The 18,884-nt window shown below is 34.2% G+C and overlaps 1 protein-coding gene across 1 annotated transcript; it reads left to right on the top strand.

The window, feature by feature from the left end:
• The first annotated feature begins 14,683 nt into the window (after positions 1–14,683).
• On the top strand, positions 14,684–18,463 carry LOC133187341 (uncharacterized). Its single transcript, XM_061322698.1, has 4 exons — positions 14,684–14,873; positions 15,929–16,061; positions 16,291–16,641; positions 17,494–18,463. The coding sequence occupies exons 1-4, from the start codon at positions 14,694–14,696 to the stop codon at positions 18,366–18,368; spliced, it is 1,539 nt and encodes a 512-aa protein (XP_061178682.1). The 5' UTR covers positions 14,684–14,693; the 3' UTR covers positions 18,369–18,463.
• Positions 18,464–18,884: the final 421 nt, after the last annotated feature.

Raw genomic sequence — 18,884 nt, 5'->3', positions numbered from 1 at the left:
AACACTCATCAGGGTGAAAAAACTTGTAACCCATCTAGAAAACTATCCAAACAGACAGGCAGCTGAAGAACTAAAGCAGGGGTTTACTCAGGGTTTTAGCTTACAGTATGTTGGGCCTAGAGGTCATGTTATGTCGAAAAATTTGACCTCGGCAACTGAGCACCATGACCAGCTTATTGACAAAGTCAAAAAGGAAGTAACTATGGGTAGAATTATGGGTCCATTCAAACAATTGCCTTTAGCTAATTTGCATATCTCACCTATTGGGTTGGTACCTAAGGCTGACGGAGGGTGGCGTATGATTACCCACCTGTCCTATCCAAAATCTAAAAGTGTGAATAATTTTATTGATCCCTCTGCATGTACTGTTCATTACTCTTCCTTCGATAATGTTATTGATATGATATTCCGTTTAGGAAAAGGTGCGTTACTTCGCAAGTTAGATATAAAAAGTGCATTTAGACTTCTTCCAGTGTACCCTAGAGACTTTGATTTGCTTGGTTTCTGTATAGATGGGTTATTTTTCTTTGATAAGTGTTTGCCGATGGGATGCTCCATAAGTTGTAGAATATGGAAAACATTTACCACATTTCTTCACTGGTTAACTGAAACTAAGGAAGGCTTGAATACACTTGATGATTTTATATTTGCAGGTAGGAAAGATACAGGAGACTGTCGAAAGCTTATGGACCAGTTCAGGTCATTGTGTTCTGAAATCAATATACCTTTAGCGGATGATAGGACTATAGGCCCAGTTACAACACTTACATATTTAGGTCTAGAAATTAACACAGTGGAAATGCTGATTAAAATCCCGCAGGACAAGTTGGAAAAACTTAGTAATATCATACAATATTTTTCAAATAAGAAAAAAGTTTTTAAAAAAAAGGAGTTAGAGTCTCTGGTCGGAATGTTGAACTTCTCTAGGAAGGCAGTTAGATCTAGCAGGGCTTTCAGTAGTAGGTTTTATGATGCAGTTAGTTCTGTATCTGAACCACATCATCATATTAGAATAGATCCAGAGTTAAGGGAGGATTTAAACATGTGGCACATGTTTCTCAAAAAGTTTAACGGGATCTCATATTTTCCAGCTTCTGAGTGGGTCACTTCAAGTATATTACAATTGTATACTGATAGTGCAGGCAGTGTAGAATTAGGTTGTGGAGCATATTTTCATGGGAAATGGGTTTTCTATGAGTGGCCAATTCATTTGAGAGAAAGTAATTATTTAAAAGATTTAACATTTCTTGAGCTGATTCCATTACTTCTTGCAGTTTGTTTATGGGGTAAAGAGCTAGCCAATAGGAAGGTTGTATTTTACATTGATAATCTTGCATTGGTAAGTGTAGTGAATAAACAAACATCTAAATCCAAATGTGTCATGAAGCTAGTAAGGCCTTTGGTTTTGAAACTAATGGAATTTAACTGTATTTTCAAGGCATGTCACATAAGTAGCAAGGTAAATTGTATCGCTGATTCTATTTCACGCAAACAGTGGAGGCGCTTCAAAAAGGTAGCTCCAGAGGCACAAAGGTATCCAGAATCCATCCCATGGGAGTTTCATCAACTGATTTGCAGCTTCAGGCAGGGAAGTTGTTAGATGCATCATTATCAGTAAATTCTAAGTTAGCTTACGAGTCAGGGATTGCATCATTTGAGAATTTTAGAAAACAGCTTTGCTTAGACAATCTTTGGCCCCAACCATTACATCATGTCACTCAGTTAATTGCTTAATTTTCAGCATCAAAGCAAAGTTATATCTGTCAGCTATATATTAGCTTTGAATGCAAGACAAAAGGCTTTCAAGATATTACAAAAGAACTTTTTAGTTGTTAAACTTGTTGAGGGCATGAAACGTTTATCAGCTAGAAAAGATACTCGTCTTCCCATTACTCCGCAAATTTTAGTCAGAATTGTTGAAATTTTGCCTGCAATTTGTTTCAATGTCTATGATGTGAAACTTTTTAGGGCCGCTTACTCGCTTGCATTCTTTGGATTTTTAAGAGTCGGTGAATTTACATTGTCAAAAGGAAATACTGTTACAAGTATCATTCAAAAATCTGATGTTAGAATTGATCCAGACAAAAGTAAAATGTTTTTGACTATACGGTTTTCAAAAAATGATCAATGTGGGAAAGGGGTTACACTTTGTATTCAGTCAGTCAATAGTATTGTCTGCCCTGTTACTTGTTTATCCGAGTTTTTAGCCGTGCGACCCAACAGCGATGACCCATGTTTTTGTCATCTGGATCTGTCAACTTTATCTAGGTACCAGTTTTCAGCAGATTTGTTCAAAACTACAAAACTACTAGGTTATAAGGATTGTAATTTTAAGGCACATTCATTTAGAATAGGCGCAGCAACAACAGCGCATGAACTTGGTGTTGACCAAGAGTCTATTCGAGAGGCAGGTAGATGGAAGTCGAAGGTTTACAAGTCATATATTCGTTGTGCAATAACTCGTTTGTTTAAGTGAATGTTGAAATTCAGGTTATGTAAATTAAAGTGTAACCTTCAGTTTTATAACATATTTTAGGGTCCAGTGTATGATGTGTAGACTCGTCTATTACTAAACATGCTTTCGGGGTGGCCAGACAAAGACCGGGTGGAATTCAGTTGGTGCTCAAGAGAAAAGGAATTCAGATATGGTGGCAGGGCTATGCTGGTCTCAAATTTTTAAATCTTAAGAAAAAGTTTTTGTATTTAGCAAAAATTAATGTTGAAAATTTACCAGATTTTATCTTATTACATTGTGGTGGCAATGACATTGGAGACCCTGCAATCCCACTTGCTACACTCATAGCAACAATGAAGCAAAACTTGAATAGATTAGCTGAATTATTACCCAGTACAAAATTTATTTGGTCGCAAGTCCTACCCCGTCACTCTTACAGATTTTCCCAAAATAATGATGCTATGGAACGAGCTCGGAATACATTTAACAGAAGTGCTGCTGTTCACGTTCTTAAAATGGGGGGGGGGGGAGGAGGGGGTGCATATTTAAAACAGACTTAGTAAAAAACGTAGGGTAGTTTCTGTCTGCAGATGGTGTTCATCTTAACAACCTGGGTAACTCAGTGTTACTTAATGACATCCAGGGGGTCTGGAATATTTTTGCCAGGGTTTAGGGTCTGTTTTCCCAGACACTTTAAGCCGATAGGGAGTGGTTAGGGTGTTGGTCGTGGGTCAGTTGAATGCGGCTTCCCCATTTTATGGGGTGACCGAAACCTGTGGTTTCCAAAGGTTTCGGCCATGTGGCGTTTGCGCCGAGCCATTCAACTGATGATACAATACACGGTGCTGCTGCTGCTTTAAACAAACTGATGAATTATGAAAATGTGTGCTGCTCTCAACAAATACATTAACTGCTTTTCTTGCTTGCTTGCTTAAAATAATTTTAGTAGTAACGTTCGTGGTTAACCCGGAACAACAACAACATTGTATATAATGTGTTTATGTAAAATACACTTAAAACTGTAAAGTTAATTACCGTTCGCGGTCATCCCGGAACGGCTATATTTTGCTTCTTAATAGTGTATGCTTATTGAAATTTTTGGTCGCCCTTTATGCTTGGCGACCCTATGCTGCTTTATAACATGCCACGACCAACAATCGCCAATATTAAAATAAATGTGTTTAGAATCAGTTTGTGTTATTTTCCTCTATATAAATAATAAAACGTCTTCGAGATATTTGAATGTTAAATTGAAGGCCACACCAAGTGCTTTCTTTTTCTTATGTAGAAGTTTTAAATAAATTTTGCTTCATAGAAATATAAAAAAGTCCAGGTGATAAAGGAGGACAATTAGTCCCCATCCGAATTCCAACAGTTTGCTACCGTTCATAACATAATGAAAAACACTATTGTTTGAATGAACAATAATAAACTTTTTTTTCATATCATTTCTCTTTACATTTAGAAAGCCAGGATCGAACACTAGTAGAAACTTAAGAGAAAAGTCCTCTATCAATTCTGGTTCAATTTTCTAAGAGAGGAGATATTCCCGAGAAAGGGAGAGAATGGATAGATAAACGACTAATAAATTTGACAGAACATCTTTACGAAAAAAATATCTTCAAGGAAACTTCTATTCTAGTGGAACCTTTGATAAAGACAGCTTCTCTGTGGCATTGTGTCCTCTAATCACCATGGCACCTGTTTATGGACTGAGGGAAAGACAAAAGAGGAATATACTCAATATTTACGATACATTGTTGAACTACGTTGACTACGTTAACAAAACGATTATATTCAGGGAGCGAACATGTAACTTAGGTAAACATTTGAGGCCAAATTCATTTTTAACACACATAATTTTTGGCAAACATTTTCTTAAGCATTCATGATTAACGTCTTTCGGGTCTATCATATCTTTATTAAATGCTTCTATATCCAAGAATTGATTTTGAAGCATGTTTAAAAAATGTGGAAATGCAAAGTTTTATATCAAATCAATGTAAAAAGACGAATAAATTTTGTAATACTACGATATTTCGGTGTACTTACAAAAATGCCAAAGTGTGTACATATAAACAAATATAAAACGTATTTACAAAGACTTAAGAGTACCGTAATTGAACTAGAAATGTAGTTTACTGTAGAAATAGTTTTGTTGATAAAGGTATAAAAGCTTTAAAGGCATCTGATCCAGAAATTACCAAAAATTTTCCCAAAGAAACCGAAAAAGACAGAAAATCACCTCCAATACCTCCCAGAAATCCCAGATGGAGAAAGTCTACGAACTTTGTCTTTAATGCTGAGCCAGCAGAAGACACAATTCAAACAATTCCTATGTCAAAACACGTATCTGGAAACACTCTCAAAGAAATGGGGGACATTCTGATCAGACTAGGGCTCGGTACATTTGTGAAGCGATTTTCTGCTGAGATGATCATGGCGAGATTGTCCAATCATTTACTGTCAAAGATATAATGAGCGAGATTGGGTTTCAAAGGATTGAGGCAATTAGACTTCGGAATTTTATCGAAAAGGCCATGTTGAAATATATGGAGATGATATTGAAGATATGTTTGAGCTTAGAAACCTGAATCCTCTAAGTGTGCAACGTGATAATGGGACTGGCGATTATAATAGAATTCTGTTTAAAGAAAAACTTTCTTCAGCAACAAAGACGCAGATCCTGTTGCCGGAAGTGACGAGTACGTACGTGAAAATTAAAAAAAAAAATCCTATGCAACTTGCAAACATAGAGCAAAACAGCTTTGATAAACAAGGTCAAAAACTCAAAACTATTGATGATAGACAGTGTTGTCGTCTAAAAACTTACTACCCGAGATTTAGTGAACGATTTTAGGTTTACAAAAGCAGAAGCAACATAAGGAAGGGAAGTTGAAGATAGAAAAGTTGAAGGCATGTATATATAAGTAGTTAAGATCACTAAATGAGACAGTTATTTAACAATTCTATTGTTCTGTCAAGATAATGCACCGAGAGAATTGTTTATGCCAAACGTTTTGACAAGTTGTCTCTTTAAAATGTTTGGCATTACAAGTCTATGATTACATAATCCTGAGAGATTCCTTTAACTTTGTAGCGGTCTATTAAAGAAGAAAAGAAAGTTTAAGGTATTTCTATTTTGTAGCTTTTTTATCAATAAGAAAAGATCTTAAGATGACTTAACACAAAAATCACTAATAATAAGATGATTTTAAGAAGGAGCCAATCTTTTTATTTTGTGTTTTTAATTTGAAAGTTTTATTCAAAACTCACTACTCAATATGATATTTTATATATTGTTGTGAATTATGATTAGTTAATAAGAAAGTCATGGACATTAGATATACAGAAAATGATATAAATTCATTTTTTCATTTTGGTGATTAATATCTTTTCTAAGTAAACAAGCTTTGTTGGTTAATCAAAATCACAGCTTATTCAGGAAGTATTCCATAAGGAACCAATAATGGAATGTCGCTTAAGGATATTTTTTTGGCCAAGATTTGTTTAGCAAGCAAATAAAAAGGGCTCCTCTTTTTTTTTTAAATAACGACGTAGTTTCTTAACTGCGCAATTAATTTCAAATTGTATTTTTCCATTGAGCCAATTAAATGCACCGTAAAATGGGGTCCCTGTGAATTGTGCAGAATGCACGCATTTTTACAGAGATAGACTGGCAGATACCTAAAACGCTGTTTTGTTTGAATAATTTAACCACACAAATCTATTTTTAGAACCAATGATTATAACAGAACTTATTTCAACCCGAATGATTTGCATTATGTACAAACAAAATAATAAAAAAAAAAACATCATCCAGTAATTATAAAAAATTGAAAATTGAGATTTTTTGGGGGGTTAAAATGACATTAATATTATGATAACGAAAATTTATTTCGCTCATGTTGTTGTTTTCCCAAATTAGTCATAATACCTGGCCATTAAAAATGTTTTTATACAGGCTGATATTCTCTGTGATGTTCATAAAAATTGTTAGACCATTATTTCCTTACAAAATTAACTGCTGTTAAGTAGAAACTTCAAGACGTTTTGTTCAACAGCATATTCAAAAAGTGGTGTAAATCAGATGTTGATTCTAAAAAAAATCTGCAAAGAACTTATATAAAATTCAAAATCGCCAATTTTTTTTAAAAAGTCTTTTACATCAAACAAACGACTTCTGTTCACTTTATACAACCATTTGTTACGATAAATTAAAAACTAGGCTTTTTGACATCATAGACAACCGCCTCTTCAATAAAAGTGGAAATCAGAAATTTTCCTATCCTTTCTTTTGTCATTAAAAAAACATTTACCTTGTTAACGAACGTCAAGTACTCTGACGTTGAAATTAAATTTATGCCGGAGTTCCTCATTGATTGAAAACATTTATGTAGTCTTCGGAGACAAAATATCTGTCATATACGCATTATAAATAAGCGTATAATCTTCATAGTTTCTGATAAACTCAATTTAGATGAATTTAAAATAACCGATACCAAATTTCTTATAAACTCAATTTAAATAAATTTAAAATAACCGAAAAATCATGCAAACTTTCAAGTTTCATGAATTGAACAAATAAGAAAAATAGTGTTTAAATACTTCCAAAATATTTCATCAACACAGTATACATGTAATAGAAAGATAACGGGTAATTTATTTTTCTAACAACATACAATTAATCTTACCTCCAATGAGATGTAAAGGTCTGGTAAAAAAAATAATCAGCTAATCTGTCAGAGTACTTAGTATACATTGTAGTTAATACATGGTGTTCCAATGTAAAAGAAATATGTTGTTCAATGTAAGGAATTATTTATAAAAATGAATACTTTTTGTATACTTGAAAACTTTATACCTGTAATGCGCCCATTTTCTCCATTCTTATTTCAGCATATTATTTGAAAATAATAAACTAGATTTAATGCTATCATATTTGGATAAATTATTTACAACTTTCATACAAATATCAAAGAAGACATTTACTCCCTAATACTGCCTATCATTTAAAAATTCACCCAAAGAAGGTAAGCTACGGGAAAAAAGAAATTATGTAAACCTAAATAAAACACTAGCCTGATTGTAGAAAATCACTTAATCCAAATATTTTTAGTCTGATAAAAATTAAATTAGCTCAAAGACATTTTCAAAGCTTTGAGAATACTCTCACACCCATCTGAATGCCTTGGCATTAAAACCAGAATACTAAACAATAAAAATTCCCTCCAAAAAATCATGTGACCAGTCCAGAATGGCCACTTACTGAAAAGATCTATAAATAGTAACACAGCTACAGGTAAATTCTAAAGAAGAATAACTAGTACTTTACCTTCCAGACTTGATAAATAATAAAATAACAAAACACCTACCTTTACAGTTTAAATGAAATAAATCTTAAGTAGCATATTTCAATTTAAACTTTAAAAATAATTAGTATATAAGTCAAAGAAAATTCATATAATGATATTTTAAAAGATCATCTAAAATTTCTCACTGTTACATTTCAAACTGTCCATATTTCCGTCTACCCAAGTAACTAATCCCTAGTCATGGTAAGTAATACAACCCCACACCATTACTTTCAAGTTCTAGCCAGTATGATGCTTCAGGTGGCCAATGCACTCGGTGAAGCACTTTTCTCGTTTTGTTCTCCAGACTTCAACAACCCCACAACCACTCACAGTTACTGTCATTTCATCACTAAATTTGATCTTATCCCAGTTTTGGGCTACTGTCCATCTTAACTCTATTCTGACCCAAGAAACTCGATACTCTATTTGTCTGCAACTTCTTGGCGATAGCTCGCTTTCTCAGGTCATACTTATGAATGGATCTTTGGGTAGTCCTTGTTGACACAGATACGTGGTTAAAAGTATTGAATTCATTAGTAATATCTACCATAGTTAATGTCCGATTCCCCCGAATGATGCGATTAAGTGTCCGACAACTCTGATCGTCCATTTTTCAGGTCGTCCAGATCGGTGTCGATTTTCAATAAAGCCACTGTCCTGATACCGCTTCAAAAACTACAGATTGTTGCTGGGATTTTTTTGGAATGTATTTAGATATTTCAATTTGAACCTGGTGTTAAATAACTCAAAAATGATTGTTGTTTGTCTCATCTGTCATTTCCTGTCGTTTGGTATCCATTGTACACTAATAGCGGCCTATAATAGAAACCTCTTAACCCCAAAGAGCTGACACAGTCGTGCCAAAAATCATTCTTATAAAGGACAACATTTGACGCTCTGTATGTAATGAATGCTTTATTTGTATAAACTCGACTTCGGCAATCAGAATTCAAAATGGCGAAGAACTTTTGCCACCATCCTGTACATGAGAAAAAACACTTGCTGTGGCCTTCAACTCGACATTTAGATATATCGACGATGTGTTATCAATTAACAGTAGTTACATTCATTCATATGTTGATTTAATATATTAAAGTAAACTTGAAAATAAAGACATCACGGAGTCTGCCACATCTGTTTCATATTAAAATATTTTACTGACTAAAGATGATTAGGGTCAATTAACAACTGAACTGTATGACAAACGAGATGATTTCAACTTCTCCACCATCAACCTTCCTTATTTATTTAGTAATATCCCGCCATCACCTACATATGGTGTTTACATCTCCTAATTAAATTGATATTCAAGAGCATGCTCCAAGTACGATAAGTTTTTAGGTCACCTGAGTCACTCAGGTGACCTATTGCTATCCGTTTTTGTCTGTCGTCGTGCGTCGTGCGTTAACTTTTGAACATTTTCAGCTTCTTCTCTAAAACCGCTCAACCAATTTCAACCAAATTTGGCATATAGCATCTATGGGTAAAGGGGAAGAAAAATTGTGAATTTCATGGTCCCTGTCCCCCTGGGGCCTGAGGGGTGGGGCTAAAACCACCAAAATTAATGCAAATCTTTAAAAATCTTCTTCTTTACTCCTGGACATCAAGCAGTCAAACTGTTGGCATCATTGTAATAAGCATTGAGCCCTCTACCAAAATTGTGAAATTCTTGGCCCCAGGGTCAGGGGTTCTGGTGCTAGGGTGGGGCTATATAGATCACATAGTGAAAGTGCATTATTTCTTTGAAAATCTTCTTCTCTGCTCCTGGGTATCAAATAAACCAACTAAGTACATAGTTATGAAGAGCAAGAATGCCTCTTCCAAAATTGTGAATTTCATGGCCCCAGGGTCAGGGGTTCTGGTGTTAGGGCGGGGCTCTATTGATTATATAGTGAAAACGCATTAATTCTTTTAAAATCTTCTTCTCTGCTTCTGGGTATCAAATAAAGTAACAAAGTACATAGTTACGATGAGCAAGAGCGCCTCTTCCAAAATTGTGAATTTCATGGCCCCAGGGTCAAGGTTCTGGTGTTGGGGGGGGGGGGGAGGGAGGGGGTGGCTCTATTGACTATATAGTGAAAATGCATTAATTCTTTGAAAATCTTCTTCTCTGCTCCTTGGTATTAAATAAAGTAACTAAGTACATAGTTATGATGAGCAAGAATGCCTCTTCAGAAATTGTGAATTTCATGGCCCCAGGGTCAGGGGTTCTGGTGTAAGGGGGGGGGGGGCTCTTTTGACTATATAGTGAAAATGCATTAATACCTTGAAAATCTTCTTCTCTGCTCCTGGATATTAAATAAACTAACTAAGAACATAGATATGATGAACATGGCTGCCTTTTCAGAAATTGTGAATTTCATGGCCCCTGGGTCAGGGGTTCAGGTGTTGGGGGGGGGGGCTCTCTTGATTATTTGCATTAATTCTTTGAAAATCTTCTTCTCTACTCCTGGGTATTAAATAAACTAATTTAGTGCATAGTTATGATGAGCATGGTTTCCTCTTCCAAAATTGTGAATTTCATGGCCCCTGGGTCAGGGGCTCTGGTGTCAGGTGGGGCTCAATTGATATATATATATAGTGAAAATGCATTATTTCTTTGAAAATCTTCTATCTCCTGGATATTAAATAAACTAAGTACATAGTTATGATGAACATGGCTGCCTACTCAGAAATTGTGAATTTGTGGACCCTGGATGAAGGGTTCTGGTGTGTTAGGTCGGGGCTCTATTGATATATAAGGAAAATGCATAAAATCTTTCGAAATCTCCTTCTCTGTTCCATGGTATTGTTCAAACAAAGGAAGTGCATGGTTATGATCAGGAAGAATGCTTCTTCCAAAATTGTGCAATTCATGGCCCCTGGGTCAGGGGTTCTTCTGTAGGGGGGGGGGGGGGCTCTATTGATTTTATAGTGAAAATGCATAATTTCTTTCAAAATATTTTTTCTACTACTGGTAATAAAGCAAAGAAACAAGTGTATAGTTATGATGAGCAAAGTGCTTCTTCCAGAATTATTAGTTCATGACCCCTGGGTAAGATTTTCTTGTGTAAAGGGGGAGGGGGGCTTTATTTATTTAATATCATAGTGAACATGCATTTCTTTGAAAATCTTGTATTCTTCTGGGCATATTCGAGGCAAACAGAGTAAAAGTTTTAATATGCAAGGGTATTTTTACCAGAATTTTGAACACCTGGATTATTTAGTCAAGTATTCTGGTCCTGGCCAGGGCTCTATGAACTTGTATTCTGCTGAGCAAAGTTATTCCCCTTTGCCATTCACCTTTGATAATTAATCACTGTAAATAATGTATTTGAAAGGTTAATAGAATAAGAGAATTATGCAAGAATATTTATTGTATAATACAAAAAGTACTTTTAAAAGTACGTTTTAATGATCAGGTAGACTTCGAAATAATAGATGAATAAAAGTGAGGCAAAAATAACTTATTTTTTTAATGTTCTTCAAAGGCCAAGAGAGACCAATGTGAGAAGTCATAATATGGGGTTAAAAAAGACATTTTGTTAATAGTCTGCATGGTAATAGTGATAAATGGGGGACAGATAGATTCTATACCAATTATTTTGTTGATGCTTATCATACTATTTTTCTTGCTTTTGGGCAACAAAGCTTCATTTATCAGTGTATGGATCCTCTAAATTGTTGTATTGTACTCAGGTGACCGTTAAGGCCCTTGGGCCTCTTTTTAATCTAAGGTATGCTACTCATTAATAAATTGAAGTTAAGGTATTTCAACAACCTCGTTTAAAGTCAGCATTTTGTAAACTCTATGGTCGTTATAATGATCATATTAGCATATATAATCTATCATTGGGTCGTATTTTGGCTGAATTGTTGCATACCAATTTGTAGGCCTTTGATTTCATACTTTATTTGACTACAGAATGTCCTGCCTACTTGATCAGTAAATAGGACTCACGGCGGGTGTGACAGGTCCACAGGAGATCCTTACTCCTCCTATTCTTCTGATCCCACCTCTGGAATCTCCTGGGGTACGTGTTTATGCCCTTCTCACATTTTTATATTGTTTATAGATCTTTGAGATCGACGACCTTTTGTTATTTTCTTGCTTTTCATCAATTCATCAAAACGATAGACCATTGTTTTATTGCCTTAGGAAGTTCATGGAACAATTTTCTTCAGAAAAGAAGACTGAAACACTCGCTTGCAATATTACTATTATAACTTTGGAAATATTAATTCAGATCTCATATGCCAAAGAGAATTTAATTTTAAGATAGTTAGTGTCTGATTCTCAGGTTGAAAGATTGAATTTCTGTGGGGAAAAATTGGATAGGGTCTTTGTTAGAAGAGTGTATTATGCAGGGAGGGCTGCATCTGAGCCCATCATGACAATAGAATATCCCAGGCTGTGGGAATATCCCAGGCTGTGGGAATATCTGTATTTCTTCAAAGGTTTACTGATTTTTACTATTTTCAAGGTCTAGTGTAGGTCACTTCAAGTACACATAAGTATCACAACTCTGATTATACAGGCAGTATAGGAATTATAAAGGTAAGACTGAAGACTTTTTTTGTTGTTTTTTTCCTAGATGTAGCCAATTAACTATGAAACCAGAAGGTATTTATTTTATGGAGATGATTCCATTAGTTCCAGCTGTTTAATATACAAAAATCTAGCCAATTGAAGGTCATATTTCACAGTGGCAATTTTCTATGGTATTAAGTATTGTAGACAGACATTTAAACCCAACCATGTTTTTATTCAAGAGCCATCTCATAAACTAGGGTAATTTTTTTGCTGATACTATATTCAATAAAAAGGTAGAGACGTTAAGTTCAGGTTTAAAGATCCAGAGGCAGAAACATTCTAAATTCAGTCCATTAGAATTTCACCAAATAACTACAGCTTCAGTCACGGATAATGCGACAAGCATAATTGTTGGAAAGCACAAACTTTTATTTGTGGATTAGGAATAGAAGCAGTTGTAAATACCCCCCCCCCCCCAGTAATACACATGTATAAGCTTCTTGTCATTGAATCGTATCACTGATTCATGCAGAATCAACAGAACAAATTCTAAATGTTTTTGTCATTTGCTCTAAAATAATCCAAAGCTAATCTTATATAAAATATGTTGCTTAATTCCTCATAAAAAACGTAATTTGCAAATTTAAAGCATGAACAGAAGCAAAGGGCATAATTTTTGTCTATTTAATATTTGAATACATTAAATAAAGGGTGGGGTCTGGAGTAATTTTTCCAGTGTAGGTGAATTTTCCTAGACAAGATAAATTTAGGGCTATTGATAGTGGGTCGGTTGAATGCAGCTTCTCCATTTTCTGGCGTGACCGAAATCTGTGGTTTCCAAGGATTTCGACCATATGACGTTTCCACCGAGCGATTCAACAGATGCTACTGTTTGTGCAGATGCTTGTAAGACACTTGTAAACTTCTTGGTAACATAAAGACTCGACTACAACAATGGTCCACTTTTTGTTATAAACAAAGCTTTATGGATAGATTACAGAAAATTCAAAATACTGCAGCTCGACTCATAACAAAGAAAGGGAAAAAAGATAACAAAACTCTAGTTTTGGCTGACTTGCATTGGCTTCCAGTAGAATTCCGGTATATACCTAGCATTGTATGGATTTGGTCCGGAGTATCTACAGCAACTTATTGATATTCGAAAATCAACCTTACTTTACGATCCGATAGAAGCAGCTGCTCAATTTTCTGAGGGTGTGCACTGGAACATAGTTTAGCTATTTTGCTGCCAATTTATGGAACAGTCTTCCAGTGTACATTTGTCACGCCTAAGCCGTCCAATGTTTAAAAGACATCGAAAAACCTATTTATTTAGCTTAGGTTTTAATTAACTTATTAGATTTATTTATCTTGTGATTTTCTTACTAAATTTCTTTAAAAAACATTTGTTTTTTATTTGTTGTAAAACAGTTCTCAATATCAGGCTAAATTTTGCATTTTAAAGTTATCCGTTCTATGTTTTATTGCCATTTTATGTAAAACGCCTTAAAGCAATACATTTGTTACATATGGCGCTATGAAAAGTTTTATTATTATTATTTTTATTACATACATGAAATACGTAAAATACATAAAATATATCTGTAGGGTTAATTACCGCTCGCGTCGAGCTTAATCGTACAAGCAAGCAAGTCGAACTAAATTCTTACGAGCAGGTCTAACTTAAATATTACCGACATATTAAACTAAAATCTTACGACCAAGGCGAACTAAAATCTTACGAGCATATCGAACTTTAATCTTAAAGCAATGCGAATTATATTTTAAAAGCATTTTGAGCTTAACTCTTAAAAGTAAGTCGAGTTATTATCTTACTAGCAAATCGAACTTAAATATAACGGGCATGTCGAACTAAAATTTTAAGATCAAGTCGAACTTAAATCTTATATGAAAGCAAGTTAAATAAAAGCATTACGAGCCCATACAAACTGAAATCTTACAAACAAATCGAGCTATAATCTTACGAAAAAGTCGAACTAAACTTTTACAAGCTAGCATGTCGAAAGTAAAACTTACAAGCATATCCAGCTATAATCTAAATCATGAAAGAAAAAGGTTGAATTTTGCTTTATATAAATAGATCTCTAATGGTGTGAATATGATTAAGACATGATAATTGAACAATTTTTTATATTTTTTTTAAAAAAGGGAATAAAAAGAATTACTGTCTTAGCTAATACATTTCAAGACGTCATGTCATTTTTTTAAAGGTGACACTCGTGTTTAACGGTATTTAACAATGTGGTGCTTGGAAAGGACAACCTAGAATCTCAATAATAATATCTATATGTAAAATAAGATTGCTTTTAGCTTTTCAGGATTTTACTATCGAAGATTCGTGTCAATCATGGACAAGTCCGAAACATCTGAAGAAACAATAAACTCACATGCTTGCATTTTTGACACAAAAGAACAGCTTCCACTTCCGGAGTTTTACGGGAAGTACAAAAGCATGTTTCCGATGATGGCCATTGTTGTAGGAGGACACTACGGACCCACTCAATGGGACGACCTTTCTAGTGACCTGGTAGGTCTGAGAACATCTTCATTGTGTGAAAAGACACAGTTTACAATAGAACCTTAGAACACTAACTTCATATTCTTAATATATGCTTAAACGAAAGATGGGAGTATTCCTATCGTTCGTGTGTATTTTAATCATGTCTTTCTATCATGGAATATATAATTGAAACTTGACATATGTTTAACATATGTGTTTGGCGATTTTTAACATATCTTCATTTATAGTCAATAAAGATTATAATGTATATTTTTTTCTTAGCATAAATTTAAATTTTGCCAGTTTTAATTACCTTAACATTGAAAGATATATTTGATCTCTTATCCCAAGAAAAAATGCACGTCACCCATAACACAGAGTGTCTTTACAACTGCCTTTTTTTATTAAGAAAGTTGACCTGCATGATTATGATATGGGATATTCTACAGAAAACAGTAGAATTGACATAATGATTATGTATTCATACAATAAATTCTTTGGTAAAAAGCTATTAATTCCAATTCTCTTATCCCAAAGTATCTGGATTTACCAATATGAACACCATCTTTTAAGAAAAGAGTTTGAGTTTTAGCAAAACTGAGATCTGAACAAATCATACCAATTTTTATAGGGATGACAGAGGTTTTTAAGTTTAAGTTGAATAAAAGATTAAAGATTCTAAAATGATTAGAGTGTACTTGAACCAGGTAACTGAGTCGTCAAAAAAGAATTACTCACTAAACAGTTAATGCTCTAAATCATTGAATACTTAATTACAAGCTCAGTTATTCAAACTCATGGTATGGGCATGCTCATTGTCAAAGTAGTGAATATTATTGAATGATACTGAAAAAAAATGGATCAAATTCATTCTTTTTAAAAGGAAACTGGTTGCTTTAACGAGTATCGTGATAGACTCTAAAAAGTACAGGAGACCATTACAGTTGTATAAACAGGAGTTGAAAAAACTATTTTCAAGACTGTTTAAGAATACCTTGAAAGACAACAAAAAGAAAAACTTTTCTATAGAAGTGAAAGTAATTCCAGTAAATATAAAAGGCGTCAACTCTTTCATATTTTAGGTGATGCGAATCGATAGAGAATTTAAACAGCAGAGGGTTTTGGCCAAGAACCCAAAATCATACCAGGAGCAGTATATAAGCATACCTGTAAATGGTCGATATAAATTCAACGTTGTTAAATCAATCAAGACACGTAAGGCACATTCCTTTTTATTAGTAATTAATGTTTTGATTTTGATTCATTCTATTTTTTTTTTATAAAAGCATCATAATCTACTCTTTTTTTTTTTAATTGTTTTCTATTAAAGTTTTATTAATCACATCTTCAAATAGCAAAAGTAAATAGTCATGGCACAGAAAAAGATAGGTATATTAAAATATACATGAAGGTCCATCTAAATAAATCTCTTTTTCAATATTAGAAAGCAAAGATCAAAGTATGGCGGATATATTGAAACGGAACTCTTTGCCAGTCCTCGTTCAATTTTCCGAGAGTGAAGAGGTTCCAAAGGAAGGAAAAGGGGGTCCAGATGAAAAACCAATCAATCTTCTTATCGAGTATCGTCACGAAGTCATTTACCTTCAAGGGAACTACTTTTTTCAAGGGTGCATCACTAAAGAGAGTGCATCTGTCACTTTATCTCCCTTTATCACCATGGCTCCAGTCCACGGGCTGATGACAATGACAGAGGAGAACTATGACCAATACCTACAACGTATGACAGACTACGTCAATAAGAACAGTGAATTTTCCGAGGATACGTGTAACTTGGGTAAAATAGCAAATCGAATCATTTTTTCTCAAGAGACGAAGAAATTTTAGCTCTACTGTTCAGAGACCAGAAAAGCTAATAAGATGGAAAAGTTTCTGTTATTTCTCTAGCTGTCTATCAGTTTGAGTTTTCGTCTGTAAGCAGTTTCAAAAATATGCTATTCCTCTTACAGTTTTCGTCCATTTGTCTTAAATCTTAAATAAAGGATGTTTTTTCCTTACAAACTCCCCTTCTACCGTCTGGTAAAATTTCATTAAATCCTAGTTCATGTGTAAACTATATTAAGATAAATTACTATGCTGAGTTGGCTCAGTACGACTTCGGACACAAGTAGCCTTCACCTAGAAACATAACTTTGTACATCAGTATTTGGTTATAGCGCTATACTTAGAGATATAAAAAAAAATTGAATAAAGCAAACTCGATCTCTTTGAACACTACTTATAGGGTATAATGAAATACTTGCAGAATGCGATTCCTTTTATATTTTTAGTATGATTTCAATAAAATTATACAAAAAGACTATGACAATGCTTAAAGTTCTGTGCACTGGTTTCCAAAAAAGTGTGACAAAACGAGTTTTCACAATAATTAGTACTAACAAGTAGAGGTATATTCTCCCCGGAGACTTCTGATTACAATAATATTTTTGTCATGCATTCAGCATAAAAAATTTCTTGGTTTAGCAAAGATTAATTAAGAAGTATAATATATAACAGTAAACAGATCCAGGCGACTCCTGAAAATTTTCCTAGGTCAAACGTTAGTAAAGAGAAATAATTTTGACATACAAGTAAGAGTTTTGCGTTGTAAGTAATACATTTAAACACCATTCTGCACTTTCTGATACAGGTATCAAGATTCTGGAAGCAGCCGATCCAGACATTGCTCATATTGTCCCGAAAAAACCGACCATAGACAGCGGACCAGCTCCTGACCTCCCTACAAGAGGGTCACAACGGAATTCAAAAGCGCAGTCCACGAATTCAAGTCAAAACAAGCGTTTTGATGTTGGACTTATTCCAAACACAAACACACAGGACTTAGAAAGATCTAGATCCCATAATAGAGTAGCATCTCCGAGTGTAAAAGTAGGAGATAAAAATAAAGGAAAATGTGAAAAGCCTCCGAAACCGGAACTAAAACCTAAACCAGTAGTTACCAAACTGAAGTCAACCAATGACGTGGATAAAGATTTATATGAAGAGATCGGTGAATGTTCGAAGTTGCAGTCTCAAAAAGAACAGCAAAAGAAAGTACATGGTTACGAAAATGATAATTTTTGTCCAGTCCAACCAATTCCAATAGCACAGGATTCCGGCGAAGAAAATGATTATGAAGAGTATATTGAGGAATCCATCTCCACTCAAAACTCTAACAGAGAACATATTGACAATGTCCCACAGCCAGAGTATGATTACGTTGTATCACAACCCTACAGTACAGAGTATTCAGGGGGCGCCTTTGCTGGCTTAGCTCCAATACAATGCAAACTTCAAACACCTCAGACGTCGAACTATGCTTCTGGAAGGACCATTAAGGAGCTCGGAGAAATCCTTGTCAAACTAAAGCTGGAAAAATTTGTGGATCAATTTGCAGTGGACATGGTGGACGGTGAAATTGTCCAACATCTCACAGAAGAAGACTTGAAGAAAGAATTTAAGTTCACGAGAGTAGAGGCCATTAGGCTAAGGAAATATATTGAAAAAGGTCACATTCCAGTTTAAAGTTATCTTTGTCTCACTTTAAGGCAAAAAGGTGGGAACTAACACTTGTGATTATCTGATATGCTCCTTTGTCAATCAGTGGTGAATTTATTTTTAGAAAGAGTCACTTTTTTTTTTTTTTTTTTTTTTTTTTTTTTTTTTTTTGTCTTAACTGAACTAATTTATATGGATATGTAAAAATTTCCGAGGATATTATAATATGTATGAATATCGTCAAAAATTTAGTATCAAGATATATCACGATTTTCCTGCCATATATCACGATGATATCACAATTTTTACTATGATTATAAAATGAAACTTCATATTTTTCATACAAATATGCTGTAAAAACATAATTTTTTTTATTCATATAATATAGATTATGTTTGGATGCCAGGTTGCTGTTGTTTTATTGTTTTCAACATTTGCTTTACACTCCTGGTAACTGTATTTTAAAAGTTTGAAGAAATATATGAATAATTTATGGAATTTATAAGTGTGTACCAAATACAGAGATTTTAGTTTCCGCATCAC

The sequence above is a fragment of the Saccostrea echinata genome, unplaced genomic scaffold (assembly GCF_033153115.1).
Source record: "Saccostrea echinata isolate AGI-Se365-2 ecotype Australia unplaced genomic scaffold, CSIRO_AGI_Sech_v1 ptg000014l, whole genome shotgun sequence".
Classification (NCBI taxonomy): domain Eukaryota; kingdom Metazoa; phylum Mollusca; class Bivalvia; order Ostreida; family Ostreidae; genus Saccostrea; species Saccostrea echinata.
The sequence above is the reverse complement of the archived record's forward strand: the minus strand, read 5'-3'. Positions and strand labels throughout refer to the sequence as shown.

What these genes read in the sequence shown, in the direction of transcription:
- LOC133187341 (XM_061322698.1), top strand. Translation starts at nt 14,694, where the DNA reads ATGGACAAGTCCGAAACATCTGAAGAAACAATAAACTCACATGCTTGC. An exon ending in TGTTAAATCAATCAAGACAC is followed by an intron (nt 16,062 to 16,290) that starts GTAAGGCACATT and finishes TTTCAATATTAG; the next exon opens with AAAGCAAAGATCAAAGTATG. An exon ending in CGAGGATACGTGTAACTTGG is followed by an intron (nt 16,642 to 17,493) that starts GTAAAATAGCAA and finishes TTTCTGATACAG; the next exon opens with GTATCAAGATTCTGGAAGCA.